Source organism: Triticum aestivum, chromosome 2B (genome assembly GCF_018294505.1).
Source record: "Triticum aestivum cultivar Chinese Spring chromosome 2B, IWGSC CS RefSeq v2.1, whole genome shotgun sequence".
In the NCBI taxonomy this organism is placed as follows: Eukaryota; Viridiplantae; Streptophyta; class Magnoliopsida; order Poales; family Poaceae; genus Triticum; species Triticum aestivum.
The window spans coordinates 551482994-551500929 of record NC_057798.1 but is presented as its reverse complement, the minus strand read 5'-3'; the positions used below and the strand labels follow the sequence as shown (position 1 = coordinate 551500929).

Genomic DNA, 17936 nt, shown 5'->3' with positions numbered 1-17936 from the left:
TTGAGGGAAGCAGGACAGTCGACACACTGTTGGGGACCTGCCCTCGCCAAGTCTGGCCAAACTGTCCAACACTTGACATCTGTACTATTGGCGAGCCTCTGGTTTTGCTGCCCGTTCTTTGCATACAACAACAACCGGATTGTCTGTTTGTAAGTTTTCTGTAGGAAATATACTACTTTGGCTCCACTATAAAAGAAACTGGGCTGATGAATTCCTAAGAGTGTTGAGAGAGATTTCACCCAAGCATAGATCCGCTCGTTTGATCTATTTTGACCAAAGTAATTATTGATTTGAGAAAATTCCGAGCTTTCCTCTTTGTTGTTGTTGCTGCTCTTTGCAGACTCCTAGGTGATAGGAGTTCTTGGTGAGGAATCAAATTTTGTGATTTACGCCTATGAGTTTCAGAAGGGTTGGAGGCTGCCTCAAGGTTTATCCCTGGTGATTATCGTCTTCGTGGTGTCAAGTATAGGACTTGAATTTCGGTAGGCTGTTTCCACCACAAAAACCTAGCCATCCAAGCTAGCTTAGTTCAAAAAAGTAAAATTAAAATATAGTTTTTTTAGGAAAAAATAATAGTTGTTCTCAAAAGAAATTTCGGAAACAATTCAAATCCATCCTACTTCCTTTTTGACGTGTAATCCACGATTGTTAGGAGGACAGTGGTATCCCCAGCCCACCAGGTTTCAAATCCTAAACTTGACATTGGTGCTCACACTATTGCTGAATTTATTTCAGGTTCTTGGCGATGTTCGTTCTGCGGGAGGAGACGTTCCCGTTGTTCGCGAGACTCTTGTGGTGACTTCATAAAATCTTAAGAAGCTACACTGGAGTGTTGAAGTAGTTCCTTCAACACTTGTGTTATACACATGATAGTGGCAAGGTGGAGTTGCTCCTCCACAACTTTGTGTTGTTTCAATAACATTGGTCCTTGTTCCCTTTATCTCGAGTATTCTTTTTTCCTTATAGGCTCTTAGTTTCGTTGTTTCTGTCCACTTTGTAGACACAACCATTGGCATAATGTTTACTAAGCAAAATTAGTTCCTTGTTTCTATCCACTTTGTAGACACTACCATTGCCATAAATTTTACTAAGCAAAATTATATTTATTCAAACCCTTGCAACGAGTCTAACATTCTCGAGCACATGTACAACACCACCTTCAAGTCTGACATCTCCAATGCCAATTAAATGTTATAAAATAATTTGATAGAAGAGTCCCTAGATCTATAAATAATTGTCATGCAAGCTGGGAAAATCACAGCCAATGAGACAAATACACACCCAAACCATCTAACATTGGTGTGGTAAGGATTTCATTTGATGGGCTAGGTTGCTATACACATGAGTGTGGTGTTCCTTTTGTTTTTTTTTGTGTTTTGTTCTAGGAGCGCGGTTAATGGCAGGTACCCACCATGAGATTCTACAGAGTTTACTTCCAAATGTATCAAAAGGCCGTCGAGACATGAGATGTGCAATAGCCACAATGCCCTATTCCCTTTCACCTCAAATGCAAAGGAAATAACAAATAGGGGAAAGACAAATTCCAATAGTTTTGTTACAAGCTTGGCATCGAGGATAATATAGCTTTCAAATAACGTAGACAAACTTTCAGAAATATTATGACAAACTTGTAGAAACATATAATTACCATTTACACAACTTTACTCTTTGAATTTATTAAATGACATCTTTAAAATTATGATAAACTTTATGAGAGTCCAAATTTTAATAAATTTCAAAAAGCCCACTGATGATTACATCATGGATTATGACTTTGAATTTATATGAACTTTTTAAATATAGAACATGAATGATCAAAAAATCAAAATAGAAAAAGATGCAACTAAGCTCCCCTAGCTCATCCAACAAATACATGTACGAAATGGTCGTTAACCCCCTTGAGCACGACCAATCTTAGGGGATGCATTGGCAGATACTAGCCCCATGACAAACTTAGGGTATTCCAGACCCTCCTTAAGGGAAGCAGTACAGTCGACACACTGTTGGGGACATGCCCTGGCCCAGTCTAGCCAAACTGTCCAACACTTGACATATGTACTATTGGTGAGCCTCTGGTTTTGCTGCCCGTTCTTTGCATAGAACAAAAAACCGGATTGTCTGTCTGTAAGTTTTCTGTAGGAAAGCGACTACTTTGGTCTCCACTACAAAAGAAACTGGGCTGATGAATTCCTAAGAGTGTCGAGAGAGATTTCACCCAAGCATAGATCCACTCGTTTGATCTCTTTTGACCAAAGTAATTGGTGATTTGAGAAAATTCTGAGCTTTCCTCTTTGTTGTTGTTGCTGCTCTTTGCAGACTCCTAGGTGATAGGAGTTCTTGGTGAGGAATCAACTTTGTGATTTACGCCTATGAGTTTCTGAAGGGTTGGAGGCTGCCTCAAGGTCTATCCCTGGTGATTATCGTCTTCGTGGTGTCAAGTATAGGGCTTGAATTTTGGTAGGCTGTTTCCACCACAAAAACCTAGCCATCCAAGCTAGCTTAGTTCAAAAAAATAAAATTAAAATATAGTTTTTTTAGGAAAAAATAATAGTTGTTCTCAGAAGAATTTTCGGAAACAATTCAAATCTAGCCTACTTCCTTTTTGACGTGTAATCCACGATTGTTAGGAGGACAGTGGTATCCCCAGCCCACCAGGTTTAAAATCCTAAACTTGACATTGGTGCTCACACTATTGCTGAATTTGTTTCAGGCTCTTGGTGATGTTCGTTCTGCGGGAGGAGACGTTCTCGTTGTTTGCGAGACGCTTGTGGTGACTTCGTAAAATCTTAAGATGCTACACCGGAGTGTTGAAGTAGTTCCTTCAACACTTGTGTTATATACATTATAGTGGCAAGGTGGAGTTGCTCCTCCACAACTTTGTGTTGTTTCAATAACATTGGTCCTTGTTCCCTTTATCTCTAGTATTCTTTTTTCCTTATAGGCTCTTAGTTTCGTTGTTTCTGTCCACTTTGTAGACACTACCATTGGCATAATGTTTATTAAGCAAAATTAGTTCCTTGTTTCTGTCCACTTTGTAGACACTACCATTGCCATAAATTTTACTAAGCAAAATTATATTTATTCAAACCCTTGCAACGAGTCTAACATTCTCGAGCACATGTACAACACCACCTTCAACTCTGACGTCTCCAATGCCAAATAAATGTTATAAAATAATTTGAATAAAAGAGTCCCTAAATCTATAAATAATTGTCATGCAAGCTGGGAAAATCACAGCCAACGAGATAAATACACACCCAAACCATCTAACCTTGGTGCGGTAAGGATTTCATTTGATGGGCTAGGTTGTTCTACACATGAGTGTGGTGTTCCTTGTGTTTTTATGTGTTTAGTTCTAGGAGCGCGGTTAATGGCAGGTACCCACCATGAGATTCTACAGAGTTTACTTCCAAATGTATCAAAAGGCCGTCGAGACATGAGATGTGCAATAACCACAATGCCCTATTCCTTTCACCTCAAATTCAAAGGAAATAACAAATAGGGGAAAGACAAATTCCAATAGTTTTGTTACAAGCTTGGCATTGAGGACAATATAGCTTTCAAATAACACAGACAAACTTTTAGAAATATTATGACAAACTTGTAGAAACATACAATTACCATTTACACAACTTTACTCTTTGAATTTATTAGATGACATCTTTAAAATTATGATAAACTTTATGAGAGTCCAAAATTTAATTAATTTTCAAAAAGCCCACTAAGGATTACATCATGGATTATGAGTTTGAATTTATATGAACTTCTTAAATATAGAACATGAATGATCAAAAAATCAAAATAGAAAAATATGCAACTAAGCTCCCCTAGCTCATCCAACAAATACATGTACGAAATGGTCGTTAACCCCCTTGAGCACGACCAATCTTAGGGGATGCATTGGCAGATACTAGCCCCATGACAAGCTTAGGGTATTCCAGACCCTCCTTAAGGGAAGCAGGACAGTCGACACACTGTTGGGGACCTGCCCTCGCCCAGTCTGGCCAAACTGTCCAACACTTGACATCTGTACTATTGGCGAGCCTCTGGTTTTACTGCCCGTTCTTTGCATAGAACAACAACCGGATTGTCTGTTTATAAGTTTTCTGTAGGAAAGCGACTATTGGTCTCCACTATAAAAGAAACTCGGCTGATGAATTCCTAAGAGTGTTGAGAGAGATTTCACCCAAGCATAGATCCACTCGTCTGATCTCTTTTGACCAAAGTAATTAGTGATTTGAGCAAATTCTGAGCTTTCCTCTTTGTTGTTGTTGCTGCTCTTTGCAGACTCCTAGGTGATAGGAGTTCTCGGTGAGGAATCAACTTTGTGATTTACGCCTACGAGTTTCTGAAGGGTTGGAGGCTGCCTCAAGGTCTATCCCTGGTGATTATCGTCTTCTTGGTGTCAAGTATAGGACTTGAATTTCGGTAGGCTGTTTCCACCACAAAAACCTAGCCATCCAAGCTAGCTTAGTTCAAAAAAGTAAAATTAAAATATAGTTTTTTTAGGAAAAAATAATAGTTGTTCTCAAAAGAAATTTTGGAAACAATTCAAATCCAGCCTACCTCCTTTTTGACGTGTAATCCACGATTGTTAGGAGGACAGTGGTATCCCCAGCCCACCAGATTTAAAATCCTAAACTTGACATTGGTGCTCACACTATTGCTGAATTTGTTTCAGGCTCTTGGCGATGTTCGTTCTGCGAGAGGAGACATTCCCGTTGTTTGCGAGATGCTTGTGGTGACTTTGTAAAATCTTAAGATGCTACACCGGAGTGTTGAAGTAGTTCCTTCAACACTTGTGTTATACACAGTATAGTGGCAAGGTGGAGTTGCTCCTCCACAACTTTGTGTTGTTTCAATAACATTGGTCCTTGTTCCCTTTATCTCGAGTATTCTTTTTTCCTTATAGGCTATTAGTTTCCTTGTTTCTGTCCACTTTCTAGACACTACCATTGGCATAATGTTTACTAAGCAAAATTAGTTCCTTGTCTCTGTCCACTTTGTAGACACTACCATTGCCATAAATTTTACTAAGCAGAATTATATTTATTCAAACCCTTGCAACGAGTCTAACATTCTCGAGCACATGTACAACACCACCTTCAACTCTGACGTCTCCAATGCCAATTAAATGTTATAAAATAATTTGAATAAAAGAGTCCCTAGATCTATAAATAATTGTCATGCAAGCTGGGAAAATCACAGCCAACGAGACAAATACACACCCAAACCATCTAACCTTGGTGTGGTAATGATTTCATTTGATGGGCTAGGTTGCTCTACACATGAGTGTGGTGTTCCTTTTTTTTTGTGTTTTGTTCTAGGAGCGCGGTTAATGGCAGGTACCCACCATGAGATTCTACAGAGTTTACTTCCAAATGTATCAAAAGGCCGTCGAGACATGAGATGTGCAATAACCACAATGCCCTATTCCATTTCACCTCAAATGCAAAGGAAATAACAAATAGGGGAAAGACAAATTCCAATAGTTTTGTTACAAGCTTGGCATCGAGGACAATATAGCTTTCAAACAACACAGATAAACTTTCAGAAATATTATGACAAACTTGTAGAAACATACAATTGCCATTTACACAACTTTACTCTTTGAATTTATTAAACGACATCTTTAAAATTACGATAAACTTTATGAGAGTCCAAAATTTAATTAATTTTCAAAAAGCCCACTGAGGATTACATCATGTATTATGAGTTTGAATTTATATGAACTTTTTAAATATAGAACATGAATGATCGAAAAATCAAAATAGAAAAGGATGCAACTAAGCTCCCCTGGCTCGTCCAACAAATACATGTACGAAATGGTCGTTACCCCCCTTGAGCACGACCAATCTTAGGGGATGCATTGGCAGATACTAGCCCCATGACAAGCTTAGGGTATTCCAGACCCTCCTTGAGGGAAGCAGGACAGTCGACACACTGTTGGGGACCTGCCCTGGCCCAGTCTGGCCAAACTGTCCAACACTTGACATCTGTACTATTGGCGAGCCTCTGGTTTTGCTGCCCGTTCTTTGCATAGAACAACAATCGGATTGTCTGTTTGTAAGTTTTGTGTAGGAAAGCGACTACTTTGGTCTCCACTATAAAAGAAACTTGGCTGATGAATTCCTAAGAGTGTTGAGAGAGATTTCACCCAAGCATAGATCCACTCGTCTGATCTCTTTTGACCAAAGTAATTAGTGATTTGAGCAAATTCCGAGCTTTCCCCTTTGTTGTTGTTGTTGCTGCTCTTTGCAGACTCCTAGGTGATAGGAGTTCTAGGTGAGGAATCAACTTTTGATTTACGCCTATGAGTTTCTGAAGGGTTGGAGGCTGCCTCAAGGTCTATCCCTGGTGATTATCGTCTTCGTGGTGTCAAGTATATGACTTGAATTTTGGTAGGCTGTTTCCACCACAAAAACCTAGCCATCCAAGCTAGCTTAGTACAAAAAAGTAAAATTAAAATATAGTTTTTTTAGGATAAAATAATAGTTGTTCTCAAAAGAAATTTCGGAAACAATTCAAATCCAACCTACTTCCTTTTTGACATGTAATCCACGATTGTTAGGAGGACAGTGGTATCCCCATCCCATCAGGTTTCAAATCCTAAACTTGACATTGGTGCTCACATTATTGCTAAATTTATTTCAGGCTCCTAGCAATGTTCGTTCTGCGGGAGGAGACGTTCCCGTTGTTTGCGAGACGCTTGTGGTGACTTCGTAAAATCTTAATGCTACGCCTGCTTGTCTCTCAAAGGTGCTCATATGTGTAGGGTGTGCGTGCATCATAGCGATAAGTGTATGCTCGTGTATGTAAGCAACTTTGATTCTACCATGTTAAAAACAACATTTTTTTGAGTTTTTTTCCGCAACCTTTTTATTTTGGCAAACTTTTTGAGGGGTATAGACTTTTTTTTTTTAGAAATTTGAGGGGTATAGGCTTATAGCCGTATAGAGCAGGAAAAGGTACCAGGCCTGCCATAGACTCAGGGTAACCGCGAGCCCGTGACCCCTCGGCCCCAGCAGTCAGACCCAACGGGAAGGGTGCGCACCGCATAGGGAAGCGCGCGACAAGAAAGCCCTCCCCGACCATTACTCCTGCCTGCTGCTCGCGCACCCCGACATTTCCCAAAACCCGACACCACTTCCTCCCCTGCCTATCGGCCTCTGTCTCTCCGACTCGCGGGCCGGAGAGGCCGCAAAACCCTAGCTCCGCTCCGGCGCCGCGCCGTCGTGATGCATCGGCTGCTGGCGAGCTCGGTCGTGGCCGCCGCGCCGCGGTGGCTCCCCGTCGCCGACTCGATCCTCCGGCGCCGCCGCTCGTGCCGTTCCCCGCTCCCCATCCTGTGAGCTTCCTCACTCCTTGCCGCGAATATTTTGTGGCGTGTGGGGTTCTGTTGATTTTTTTTCTGTTGGTATGGATATTGCCGGAGCGTGGGACACCGGCATTGGTGTGGATTTTAGAGTGCGGCCTACCGGCACCCGCGGGGGCCGGGGGAATAAGTTTTTGAATTTTTTAAAACTCCGTGGACATTTTAAACGCATCCTGTCTCTGGATAAACCTTTTCGAAATCCGTCAACACCAACCTCGTCGCTGTTTGTACCATATACTATTGTTAACAAGATGATGCGGAAAAGAGTATCTGTGTCCAGGCTAGGACCACTGGCTTAAGATTTGCACTTAAAAATTGGCTTAAAAATTGGTCATACATTAGTTGATTATAAGCTCTATCCCGAAGTTCCTATCTAGGTAGCCTATTCGTATTAAGAACTCAAGTTTAAATGCTGAGATTTTAATAGCCAACAGAAGGTCATTGGCAGAGGATGCTTTTGTGATTTTTCACGAAACGCACACAGATATGCAACTGGCAGTGTGTGCTGCACTGCGCCACAAGCTTAGTTATCGGGGATGAAACCAGTGAGCACCGAGCGTTGACGAGCGACGTAATGTTGAACATATATGTCCTGGAAAATCCAGTCATGTTAAGATAAAACAATTCTGTGATATCACTCAGCAATACAAGTAATGTCACCAATATGAGCCAGTTCAATTTCAGCTGAGCAAACTTTGAAGGATACACGGAACGGAGTGATCAAAGAATTTGTTGCATATAAATTATTGCACTATGTACATGCACCTATTTTTGCTGAAGATTAAAGTGCTTTGATGTGCTTTTTGATCAAAGTTGATAATAATCTGGCGTATTTAGAGTTTTAGATTGCTTTCTTAATCTTGATGACTGTCTCTACTCCAGGTTATTCAACAGGTCTTGGTCCAAACCAAGGAAGGTTTCACGGAGCATTTCGATGGTGTCTAGTAAGGTGAACAAACAGGGGAATCTCTGCAACGAAGGCATGCTGTCTCATATTATGTGGTGGAAAGAGGTGCTTGCAAACATTTGGCTTCTCTGGTTCTGAGGTGTTTTTCACTTCCATGTTTCGACGCTGATGCTTCTGTTTTGTCACTCTCGTTTTCTTATTTATTGTTTCCAGAGAATGGAGAGCTGCAGGAAACCATCATCCGTGCAATTGACTCAGAGGCTCGTGTATTCGAACATATTAGGGTTGGATCCAACTTTAAGGAATGGAAGGTGAATCAGATGCTTGACACATCCTGAACATAATTATGCAACGGTCATATCTCATATGGTCAAACAAATTGTTATTTTTTTTAAATACACCTTGTTTTAAGTGGTTAACATGATATTTATACTGCTTCCTGACTCTCTGTGGATTGCTCCGTCCTTTTGGTTTTCTTATTTGTATTAGAGTTTGCATGTTCTTATCTTTACCTTGTTATCGTAGACATTTAACAGAAATCATGGTAGAATTTTTGTCTCAAGAAGACAAACCTATCTAGCCAGCCCCGAGAAGTTTGCTGTGATTTTGTATCATCAGTAGCTAGTAGTTAGTACCTTCCTTGCAGGGATAGTTCTCCTTTGCTTATATCAAAATTTTCCCGGTGAAATCAGATCCATTTTCATGCTATTTTCTTTGTCATGTTGATAAGTTGCCATGATCCTTTGCAGCTTAAAGGATGGAACCCTGAACATGGAGATGTTACAATTCAAATCGAAGTTTCCTCGCGAGGTCCTACTTTGCAGAGTATGCTACTACTCCATCCTAATAAATCCGTATGCTCGATCATCTAATGGGAGAAATATGGAACTATGTTGGGCCACCTTTCCTCATCGGCTACTTTTTGGGTGAATTGGTTTGTGCATGAAATCAGTATGATATCATGGTTGAAGGGTCCTGCGGTGTATACGTGGCTGCTGCTATATTAAGAAAAATAATTGCGACCATTACAAGTCCCTGTCTTAGTCCTGGAAGCCTGGTTCATAGACGTGTGGGAAGATGTTGAAGTATATTGAGTACCATTTTTCAATAGCTTAAGTTTTTTGGTGGTCTGTTTAGTTTATGAAACTCAATACCTCTAACTCTAATCCATATAGTTACTCAGGAAAGGAAAACAATGCTAAAAGTTATCAAAACCCTTTGCTTATATCTTGAGATCTCTCTTTTTTTACATCCTTATATCTTAAGATCTCTTTTTTTACATCCTTATATCTTGAGATCTCTATGACATTTACATGTGATGATGTTTTTTCCGAAAAGGAGGTTATCCCCCGGCCTCTGTATCAGAATGATGCATACAGCTATATTATTGATAAGCAAAAGTCTTCAGGTCTCAAAAGTAAAAAGGCTCACAAAGAGCATAAGCAAAACAACAGGATAGCCACAACCGGCAGGCAAAAACAGATAGGAAACTAAACACCTATCCTATTACATGACCGCCATCCAAACCGGTTGAAGATAGCCCGTGCTACCGTCTCCCATCGGATAGATCCAGTAACCAAACGCTCCCTGGCCTCCGTCGGAGTGAGTAGCGACCACATACGGATTAGTGTAGTGGCCCGGAAGATAACCTGCAAGAAATGAATATTTGTTGTTCTGTTAAAAACCAAATCGTTTCTGCAGTTCCAAACCGCCCATAATAAAGCACATACTCCTACATGGATATATCTTGCTGTTTCTGAATCTATCCCATCTAGCCACGTCCCAAATAACGTGTTAGAATGACTTGTTTATGGACAAACCACATAAACACTTTAATTTTTAAAGGTACTTTGACTTTCCAAACATGTTTTGAATGAGGAATAGAGTTAAGAGTTGATAACATCCAAATACATGGATTTAACCGAAAACTCTCCATTCTTAGTTAGTTTCCAGTGCAACTGATCGGGCTGTTGAGATAGGTGAACATCCATCAATCTTCTCACAAGATGGAGCCAAACTTCCTAACAGTTTCCCGCTAACGTCCTCCTGAATTGAATATTAAGAGGATTGGACTGTAATACTGTTGCAACGTAAGTGTCTCTTCGCTGAACAATATTATAGAGAGGGATATTGGAGTGCAAGGGGCGTCTCCCCTAGCCATGTATCCTCCCAAAATCTCATGGTAGTACCGTTTCCAACTACAAATTTTGTCCTATTAAAAAAAACTGATTTCACTCTCATCAGTCCTTTCCAAAAAGGCGAATCAGTCGGCCTTACCATCACCTGGGATAAGGTTTTGGATTGAAGGTACTTATTACGCAGAATCTGGGCCCATGTGGCATCCGTCTCTACAGATAGCTTATGCAGCCACTTGCTGAGAAGACATCTGTTCTTCACCTCTAAATTTTCAATGCCGAGACCCCCTTGGTCTTTCGGCCTACAAATGATATCCCATTTAGCGAGTCTGTACTTTCGTTTTAATTTGTCACTCTGCCAGAAGAAGCGCGATCGATAGAAATCTAGCCTTTTCTGGACTCCAACTGGTACCTCAAAAAAGGACAAGAGAAACATAGGCATACTCGTGAGAACCGAATTAATGAGAATTAGTCGGCCTCCGTATGACATAAGCTTGCCCTTCCAGCAGCTTAGTTTTTTTTCAAATCGATCCTCAATGCACTTCCATTCTTTGTTGGAAAGCTTGCGATGGTGGATTGGTATACCCAAATACGTGAAGGGTAAAGACCCCAATTCGCACCCGAACAACTGTTTGTAAGCTTCTTGTTCGTCTTTAGCTCTTCCAAAGCAGAACAATTCACTTTTATGGAAGTTAATCTTTAATCCCGACAGTTGTTCGAACATGCATAACACAAGCTTCATGTCCCTCGCTTTTGCCAAATCATGCTCCATGAATGATGTGCTTTGTGCATTTCTTATAAATCTTTGATATGTCACATGCCTGTAATGGATGCTTAGTTTGTAAGCAGTGATGCATAAAAGATAAAGATCCTAGTTGTTTCTCTAGTTTCATAATCCACACCGGACACTGATTCAACCGGGAGTACGGGAATTGGTGCCTGTGCCGGCCTGGTTTTGTTCAAGAACTGTCACACATGTGTACCAATCTTAACTGGCCACAACATGGTCTAAATCTGGCTTCACACAAAATTGCGTGCTAGTTGGACGAACACTCTTGCTTGGGTGAAAAATGTTTCGCATGCTCTTGGATTCTGAACCTAGAATTTCTTAAAGTTATCATGTGTGACTTTCCTCCTTTGGAGGTAAAATATGCTTACATAACCTAGACTTATCTCCATTATACCACAAGCTCAACTGTTTTATTATATTTTGCTAAACCATCAGTTGGGTCTTTGAACTTGCGCTTTGAGTGTGAAAACCGCTGAGCCACTGGGTCGATCATTGGTCTGGTTTAAGACTACGCACGTTTTGTTAAATGCCCCTATCTAGATTCCCACTTAGCCAACTGGATTCACTTTCACCATATTATGAAAAATAATGCTCATATATTTTGTATTCTCTCTATTATATTCTGATTCTCCTCCCCAGACCAAGTTGGATACTCACCTAAGCTCGCCTCTTGTTCAGGTAGGAGATTTCTACGAAGCCATTGGGTTTGATGCCTGCATTCTTGTAGAGCATGCGGGCTTAAATCCTTTTGGAGGCTTGCGTTCTGACAGTATCCCAAAAGCTGGATGTCCAATCATGGTATGCTGTTACATAAAATTGTTTATGCTATATACTTAGTATGCTTAGATGACCATCACTACTGAGCTGCTTAGAGAATCATCAAATTCTTGCATCAGTATGTAAACAAAGTATCATGAAGGAATCTGAGAATATGAAACATTGTATTTCTATAGTGAGCAGATGTTACATTTTACTTAGATTTATGAAGAGACAGCACATAGGTATTAATCTATTTGACATCTAGTGGTGCTCCTTTTGCGTGCATGATTTAAGTTTTAGCCGAATAATCAGCATCCCGTAGGATATCTTATTTCACCTTTTTTTCCCCAGCTAAATATAATAAACATAGACAACTTATTGTCTAAATCCTTCACTGGCATCTCATCGTTCTCAAAATTTTGATGCTCCTCAATATGGCTCATATCTCATCTAAGCAAACATGCAATATCTATAGTTACCCCTCAAGCTAAGAGATATGAAGAAATTTTGAATCTGATGTAGTTAATATTCAATTCATAGGTTAATGTTTTCTTGAGTACGCATGTCACATGAGCAAGTAGCTTTGCAGAATTTGCGAGTACAGTTCTTATTTAATTCAGATGTTAATGTTCTCTTGCAAATAGTATGGCATGAGCAATTTCCTTTGCAGAATTTGCGGCAAACATTGGATGATTTGACTCGGTGTGGTTATTCTGTGGTATGGTTTCAACTCATTGCTTGTGCTTGATACATTGTATTGATAGAAACAAGTTCTATGCTGTTATAGGAATATGTATGTAACTCCGAGGTCTAAAACCAATGTTCAACATATTGGATAAGCCACAAGTTCAATGAACCACAGGAAATGACATTTGGGAGCTGTATTGAGTAGTGGGTCTGGCTGAATCTCGTTGAACACTGGCATCAAGCTTAAATGGTGTAAAAATTGAATGCCTGTAATACAGATGAATGATGCTATTAGTTTTTATTGACATTGCATCCCTGAACTGATCATCAGGCTGGACTGAAATTTCTGGTCACATGAGCAGCACAGGCTTTTTGTACTTCCTCTGATCTAGTATATTACTTGTCGCTGACTTAGTACAACTTTACATGAATTGCTCACATGATACTGCATCGAGTAAGAATGTCTTTTCCTGGTCTTTCTTTACCGCGGGGATTTGATAGATAATGTTGGTCAAGTGTGTGTAATGTGACACTTACATTTTGCTCTTTTATGATCAAGTACCAGATCATGCTTTGTGAACTATAGCAATAAGTTGAATGTCTTCACCATTCATATACCTATCACTTTAGGCATGCGTGATGCATTTAACTACTCAATTTCCTGGTGCTAACCTTTTAGTGACGTTACACATTATTGTTGTCTTTTATTTTTGCCCTGCAGTGCATAGTTGAGGAAATTCAAGGCCCAACTCAAGCCCGTGCTCGGAAAGGTCGATTTATTTCTGGGTAATTGCATAATGATGTAACCGATTCGAGAACTTCTGCTTATAACTTGGTTCCTTCGTGTGGGTTTATTGGGTCTCCTCGTATTTTATGTCAAACACTATACGACTAACAAAATATGATTTATATGCTACAAAAATTATGTCATTGGATTATTATTCGAAAGAGGATGTACACATTTTTTTGGCATATAACTTGTATCTTGTTAGTTATTAAATTTATGGTCAAAATTTGACTCTACATACAAGGAGGTCCAATAAACCCAGACGAAGGGAGTATTTAATAGTGAACTGTTGATGTTGTTTGAGAAGTTTACTATTTTACTATGTTGATTGATTATTCTGTGCATTTATTCACGGCCCAACTTCAAAAGTCTTGCATTGTATTCCGTGCATTTATTCACGGCTCATCATAATTAGATTGTTCGTCATAACTTCTTTGACATTTGATGTTGCAAACATGTATGTGCTGTTTTCTAATTTAGTGATGTAGTAGTGTTTATCTCCCTTGAGTCTGTTTCTTGTTGCATCACCCATCGTTTTGTACAATATTGTTTCTACTTTAATAGGTTTCTTTTTGGGATTGTACTGCGGTTGGGATGGGGTCTAAGAACTAGCATGTTACATTTGATGGCTTGCGATTACTTCAGTTGATTATTTTAACTTCTACCTTTTGTTACAGCCATGCACATCCTGGTAGCCCTTATGTATTTGGGCTTGCTGAAGTAGACCATGATCTTGAGTTTCCCGACCCAATGCCGGTAGTTGGTACGTTATACTTCCATAACTCTAGATAACTATATTGTTATTCTTTTCTTTTCCGCTGTAAATAGACCACTATTAAACTTGCGATATGTTTGTTTCCTAAAATTTCATGTGCAGCTCGGTGTGCTTTACGTTGAGAGTTTGATAGTAAATGAGATCTGCATGGAGTTTCGTTCGTGAACGGTCAAGTAAATTAGATGATATGAATGTTGAACATCGTCTTAGTTATTACCCTTAAATCTTGAAACAATACTCTTCCAGTTGTATTATGTATAAGGTTTTACGTTTGTATTAGACGAGAGCTCGGGGGTAAATAGGAAGTTATGGAGACAAACCTTGGAATCGAAAAGGTTTAGGCTTAGTAGAACTAAAACCAAGTACATGATGTGCGGTTTCAGTACTACTAGGTGTGAGGAGGAGGAGGTTAGCCTTGATGGCCAGGTGGTACCCCAGAAGGACACCTTTCGGTATTTGGGGTCAATGCTGCAGGAGGATGGGGGTATTGATGAAGATGTGAACCATCGAATGAAAGCCGGATGGATGAAGTGGCGCCAAGCTTCTGGCATTCTCTGTGACAAGAGAGTGCCACAAAAGCTAAAAGGCAAGTTCTACAGGATGGCGGTTTGACCCGCAATGTTTTATGGCGCTGAGTGTTGGCCGACTAAAAGGCGACATGTTCAACAGTTAGGTGTGGCAGAGATGCGTATGTTGAGATGGATGTGTGGCCACACGAGGAAGGGTCGAGTCTGGAATGATGATATACGAGATAGAGTTGGGGTAGCACCAATTGAAGAGAAGCTTGACCAACATCGTCTGAGATGGTTTGGGCATATTCAGCGCAGGCCTCCAGAAGCTCCAGTGCATAGCGGATGGCTAAAGCTGCAGGAGGATGGGGGTATTGATGAAGATGTGAATCATCGAATCAAAGCCGGATGGATGAAGTGGCGCCAAGCTTCTGGCATTCTTTGTGACAAGAGAGTGCCACAAAAGATAAAAGGCAAGTTCTACAGGACGGCGGTTTGACCCGCAATGTTGTATGGCGCTGAGTGTTGGCCGACTAAAAGGCGATATGTTCAACAGTTAGGTGTGGCGGAGATGCGTATGTTGAGATGGATGTGTGGCCACACGAGGAAGGATCGAGTCCGGAATGATGATATACGAGATAGAGTTGGGGTAGCACCAATTGAAGAGAAGCTTGACCAACATCATCTGAGATGGTTTGGGCATATTCAGCGCAGGCCTCTAGAAGCTCCAGTGCATAGCGGACGGCTAAAGCGTGCGGAGAATGTCAAGAGAGGGCGGGGTAGACCGAATTTGACATGGGAGGAGTCTGTTAAGAGAGACCTGAAGGATTGGAGTATCACCAAAGAGCTAGCTATGGACAGGGGTGCGTGGAAGCTTGCTATCCATGTGCCAGAGCCATGAGTTGGTTGCGAGATCTTATGGGTTTCACCTCTAGTCTACCCCAACTTGTTTGGGACTAAAGGCTTTGTTGTTGTTGTTGTTGTTGTTGTTGTTTATTAGACGAGAGCTCGGGTAGCAGCTATGATGTAGAAACCTGCAACTTTCAAGGTGCTATGTGCTGTGAGCTACTACTCCATCTGCCCAGAAATATAAAGGACAAACCCAGTGCTAGAACCTCCCACACCTGGTGGGGTCTGGGGAAGGATTATACGAGGCAAGCCTATCTCGTATATCATCATTCCGGACTCGACCCTTCCTCGTGTGGCCACACATCCATCTCAACATACGCATCTCCGCCACACCTAACTGTTGAACATGTCCCCTGCACAGTGCAATGCAGAGAGGCTGCGTCGAACCCAGAACCTCTTGGCACAAGTCCTTCATCTGCCCAGAAATATAAGGCACATTATTATGCATGCACTCAACATTTTAAAACTTTGACAACTAGTACGTGTATAAGTATATGGATTGAGCATGCGACAATTATTGTGTCGTCTTGAAATATTTTATGTTAATAATTGCATTTTACTATTTTAGGCATAACATTACTAGTCAAAACGGTACATGTCTTACATTTCTGGGCAGAAGGAGGATGTGACTATTAATTTTTTATAAGTCTTGCAATACTTTATCATTTACGTGTATTCTTGACTTTTACATTTCCCGGTTATTAATTAATGAATTCCATAAGACGCTCTGCTCTAGTTCCAGCATGGAAGTATTGCACATTCTGATGTTCTTATTTATCAGGGATTTCACGCTCGGCGAAAGGCTATTGCTTGATTTCTGTGCTAGAAACCATGAAAACTTATTCAGCTGAGGAGGGCCTAACAGAGGAAGCCATAGTCACTAAGCTGCGTATATGCCGTTATCATCATTTATACCTTCACAGTTCTCTGAGGAATAATTCTTCAGGTTTGTATTTATAAATTGCTTCTACCATTACTTTATGTGTTTGATGATCCTGGCATGATTTCTCGGGAACCTGGAAACCAGAAAGTTGTATCTTATGTTGTTATCATTATCATCTGTTTATTTTATAATATATCACAGCTAAGATTTTGACACTAACACTTTTTTTCCCGAACACGCACCAAAATAATTTTGTATTAGAAACCGAAAAATCTAAACAAGCCTATAAAAGGAAGGCAAACGGACAAAACTTGGCTGCATTTAGATTTTTTTTTCTCTTGAGAAAGCACAAAGAGACTTACTTTTCTTTCCATCGAAAAGATAGAGTTTATGTTACAATCCTCCTAGGAGAGGTACAGGGGTGGTGATGAATGCAGGAAATTAATGTACATCCCAGGTCTGGGGCATGGTGTCTCGAAGGCCAGCAGCACCCGCCTTGGCCCAGAGCGCCGCCTCGTCCTTGATCTTCGCAACAAGGTTACCCACCGTGGGTTGGGCGCCCTCGAAGACACATTCATTGCGGCGTTTCCAGATCATCGATGGGGTCAGCAAGGACATGGAAGGCTGTTAGCCATGCTAAGCTCATGTCATAGGCTAGTGTACTTTTCTTCTTAAAATAAACATTGCATGGCTGCTGATGTGACACTTCCATGCAGCATGCATGTAGTAGATGGGGACGTGCTGTACGCACGATCTCCGTCCCGTTCTTTCTGTTATTGTTAACCCGGTCAGCGTGGCGCGCTTGTGCATCTGGAGATCGTGGGATGGTGCGGCCAATCCGGATCACAGCGAGCTGGCCGGGGTGGTTAGTCGTTTCAGTTTTGTATCAGAAGAAGAGATAAAGGGGAAGAGCAGAAAACGCTGCATAGTTACCGCAGCACAAAAACCACTGTCTCACCGTGTTCGTCTCTCTCTCTCTCTCTCTCTCTCTCTGGCCAGCGACGACAGAGGCGAGGCCCTTGCGCATGGGCTGCGGGGTGCACTGTTTAGCAGCGTGCCACCATTCCATGATGGAAGATTCATGGTTTGGCGGCGCGCAAGGCATGCGAAGCCAGGCAATAATTTCATGCCAAACTTGTCGAGAGAATGGACAGCGGAGCAGCAGGTGGCTCATCATCTCGGTGCTCTGGCAGCAAAGGAGGCATCAGGTTTGGTGTTGCAGTCCTTGGCGTGCCAAGCGGTTGGCGGTCCAACATCTGTCCTGATCGGCGAGCCAGTGCAAAGGAGGCATGAGGTGTGGTGTTGCAGTCCTCGGCGTGCCAGGCGGTCGGCGGTCCAACATCTATCCTGATCGGCAAGCCAGTGCAAAGGAGGCATGAGGTGTGGTGTTGCAGTCCTCGGCGTGCCAGGCGGTCGGCGG

The 17936-nt window shown here is 41.3% G+C and overlaps 1 protein-coding gene across 2 annotated transcripts in view; it reads left to right on the top strand.

Moving 5' to 3' along the window:
• Nucleotides 1-7059: 7059 nt before the first annotated feature.
• LOC123045973 (DNA mismatch repair protein MSH1, mitochondrial) overlaps nucleotides 7060-17936 on the top strand; it is a 33115-nt gene continuing 22238 nt past the window's right edge. The window contains exons 1-9 of one of the 2 annotated variants that reach the window (XM_044469237.1): nucleotides 7060-7348; nucleotides 8258-8387; nucleotides 8496-8593; nucleotides 9032-9107; nucleotides 11886-12005; nucleotides 12637-12684; nucleotides 13375-13439; nucleotides 14118-14203; nucleotides 16415-16579. In XM_044469237.1, coding sequence (XP_044325172.1) covers nucleotides 7239-7348; nucleotides 8258-8387; nucleotides 8496-8593; nucleotides 9032-9107; nucleotides 11886-12005; nucleotides 12637-12684; nucleotides 13375-13439; nucleotides 14118-14203; nucleotides 16415-16579 — 898 coding nt within the window. In that variant the 5' untranslated portion in view covers nucleotides 7060-7238. Of the gene's footprint in view, nucleotides 7349-8257; nucleotides 8388-8495; nucleotides 8594-9031; nucleotides 9108-11885; nucleotides 12006-12636; nucleotides 12685-13374; nucleotides 13440-14117; nucleotides 14204-16414; nucleotides 16580-17936 lie in introns of those variants that run through there. The other variant, XM_044469238.1, reaches the window with a different exon arrangement.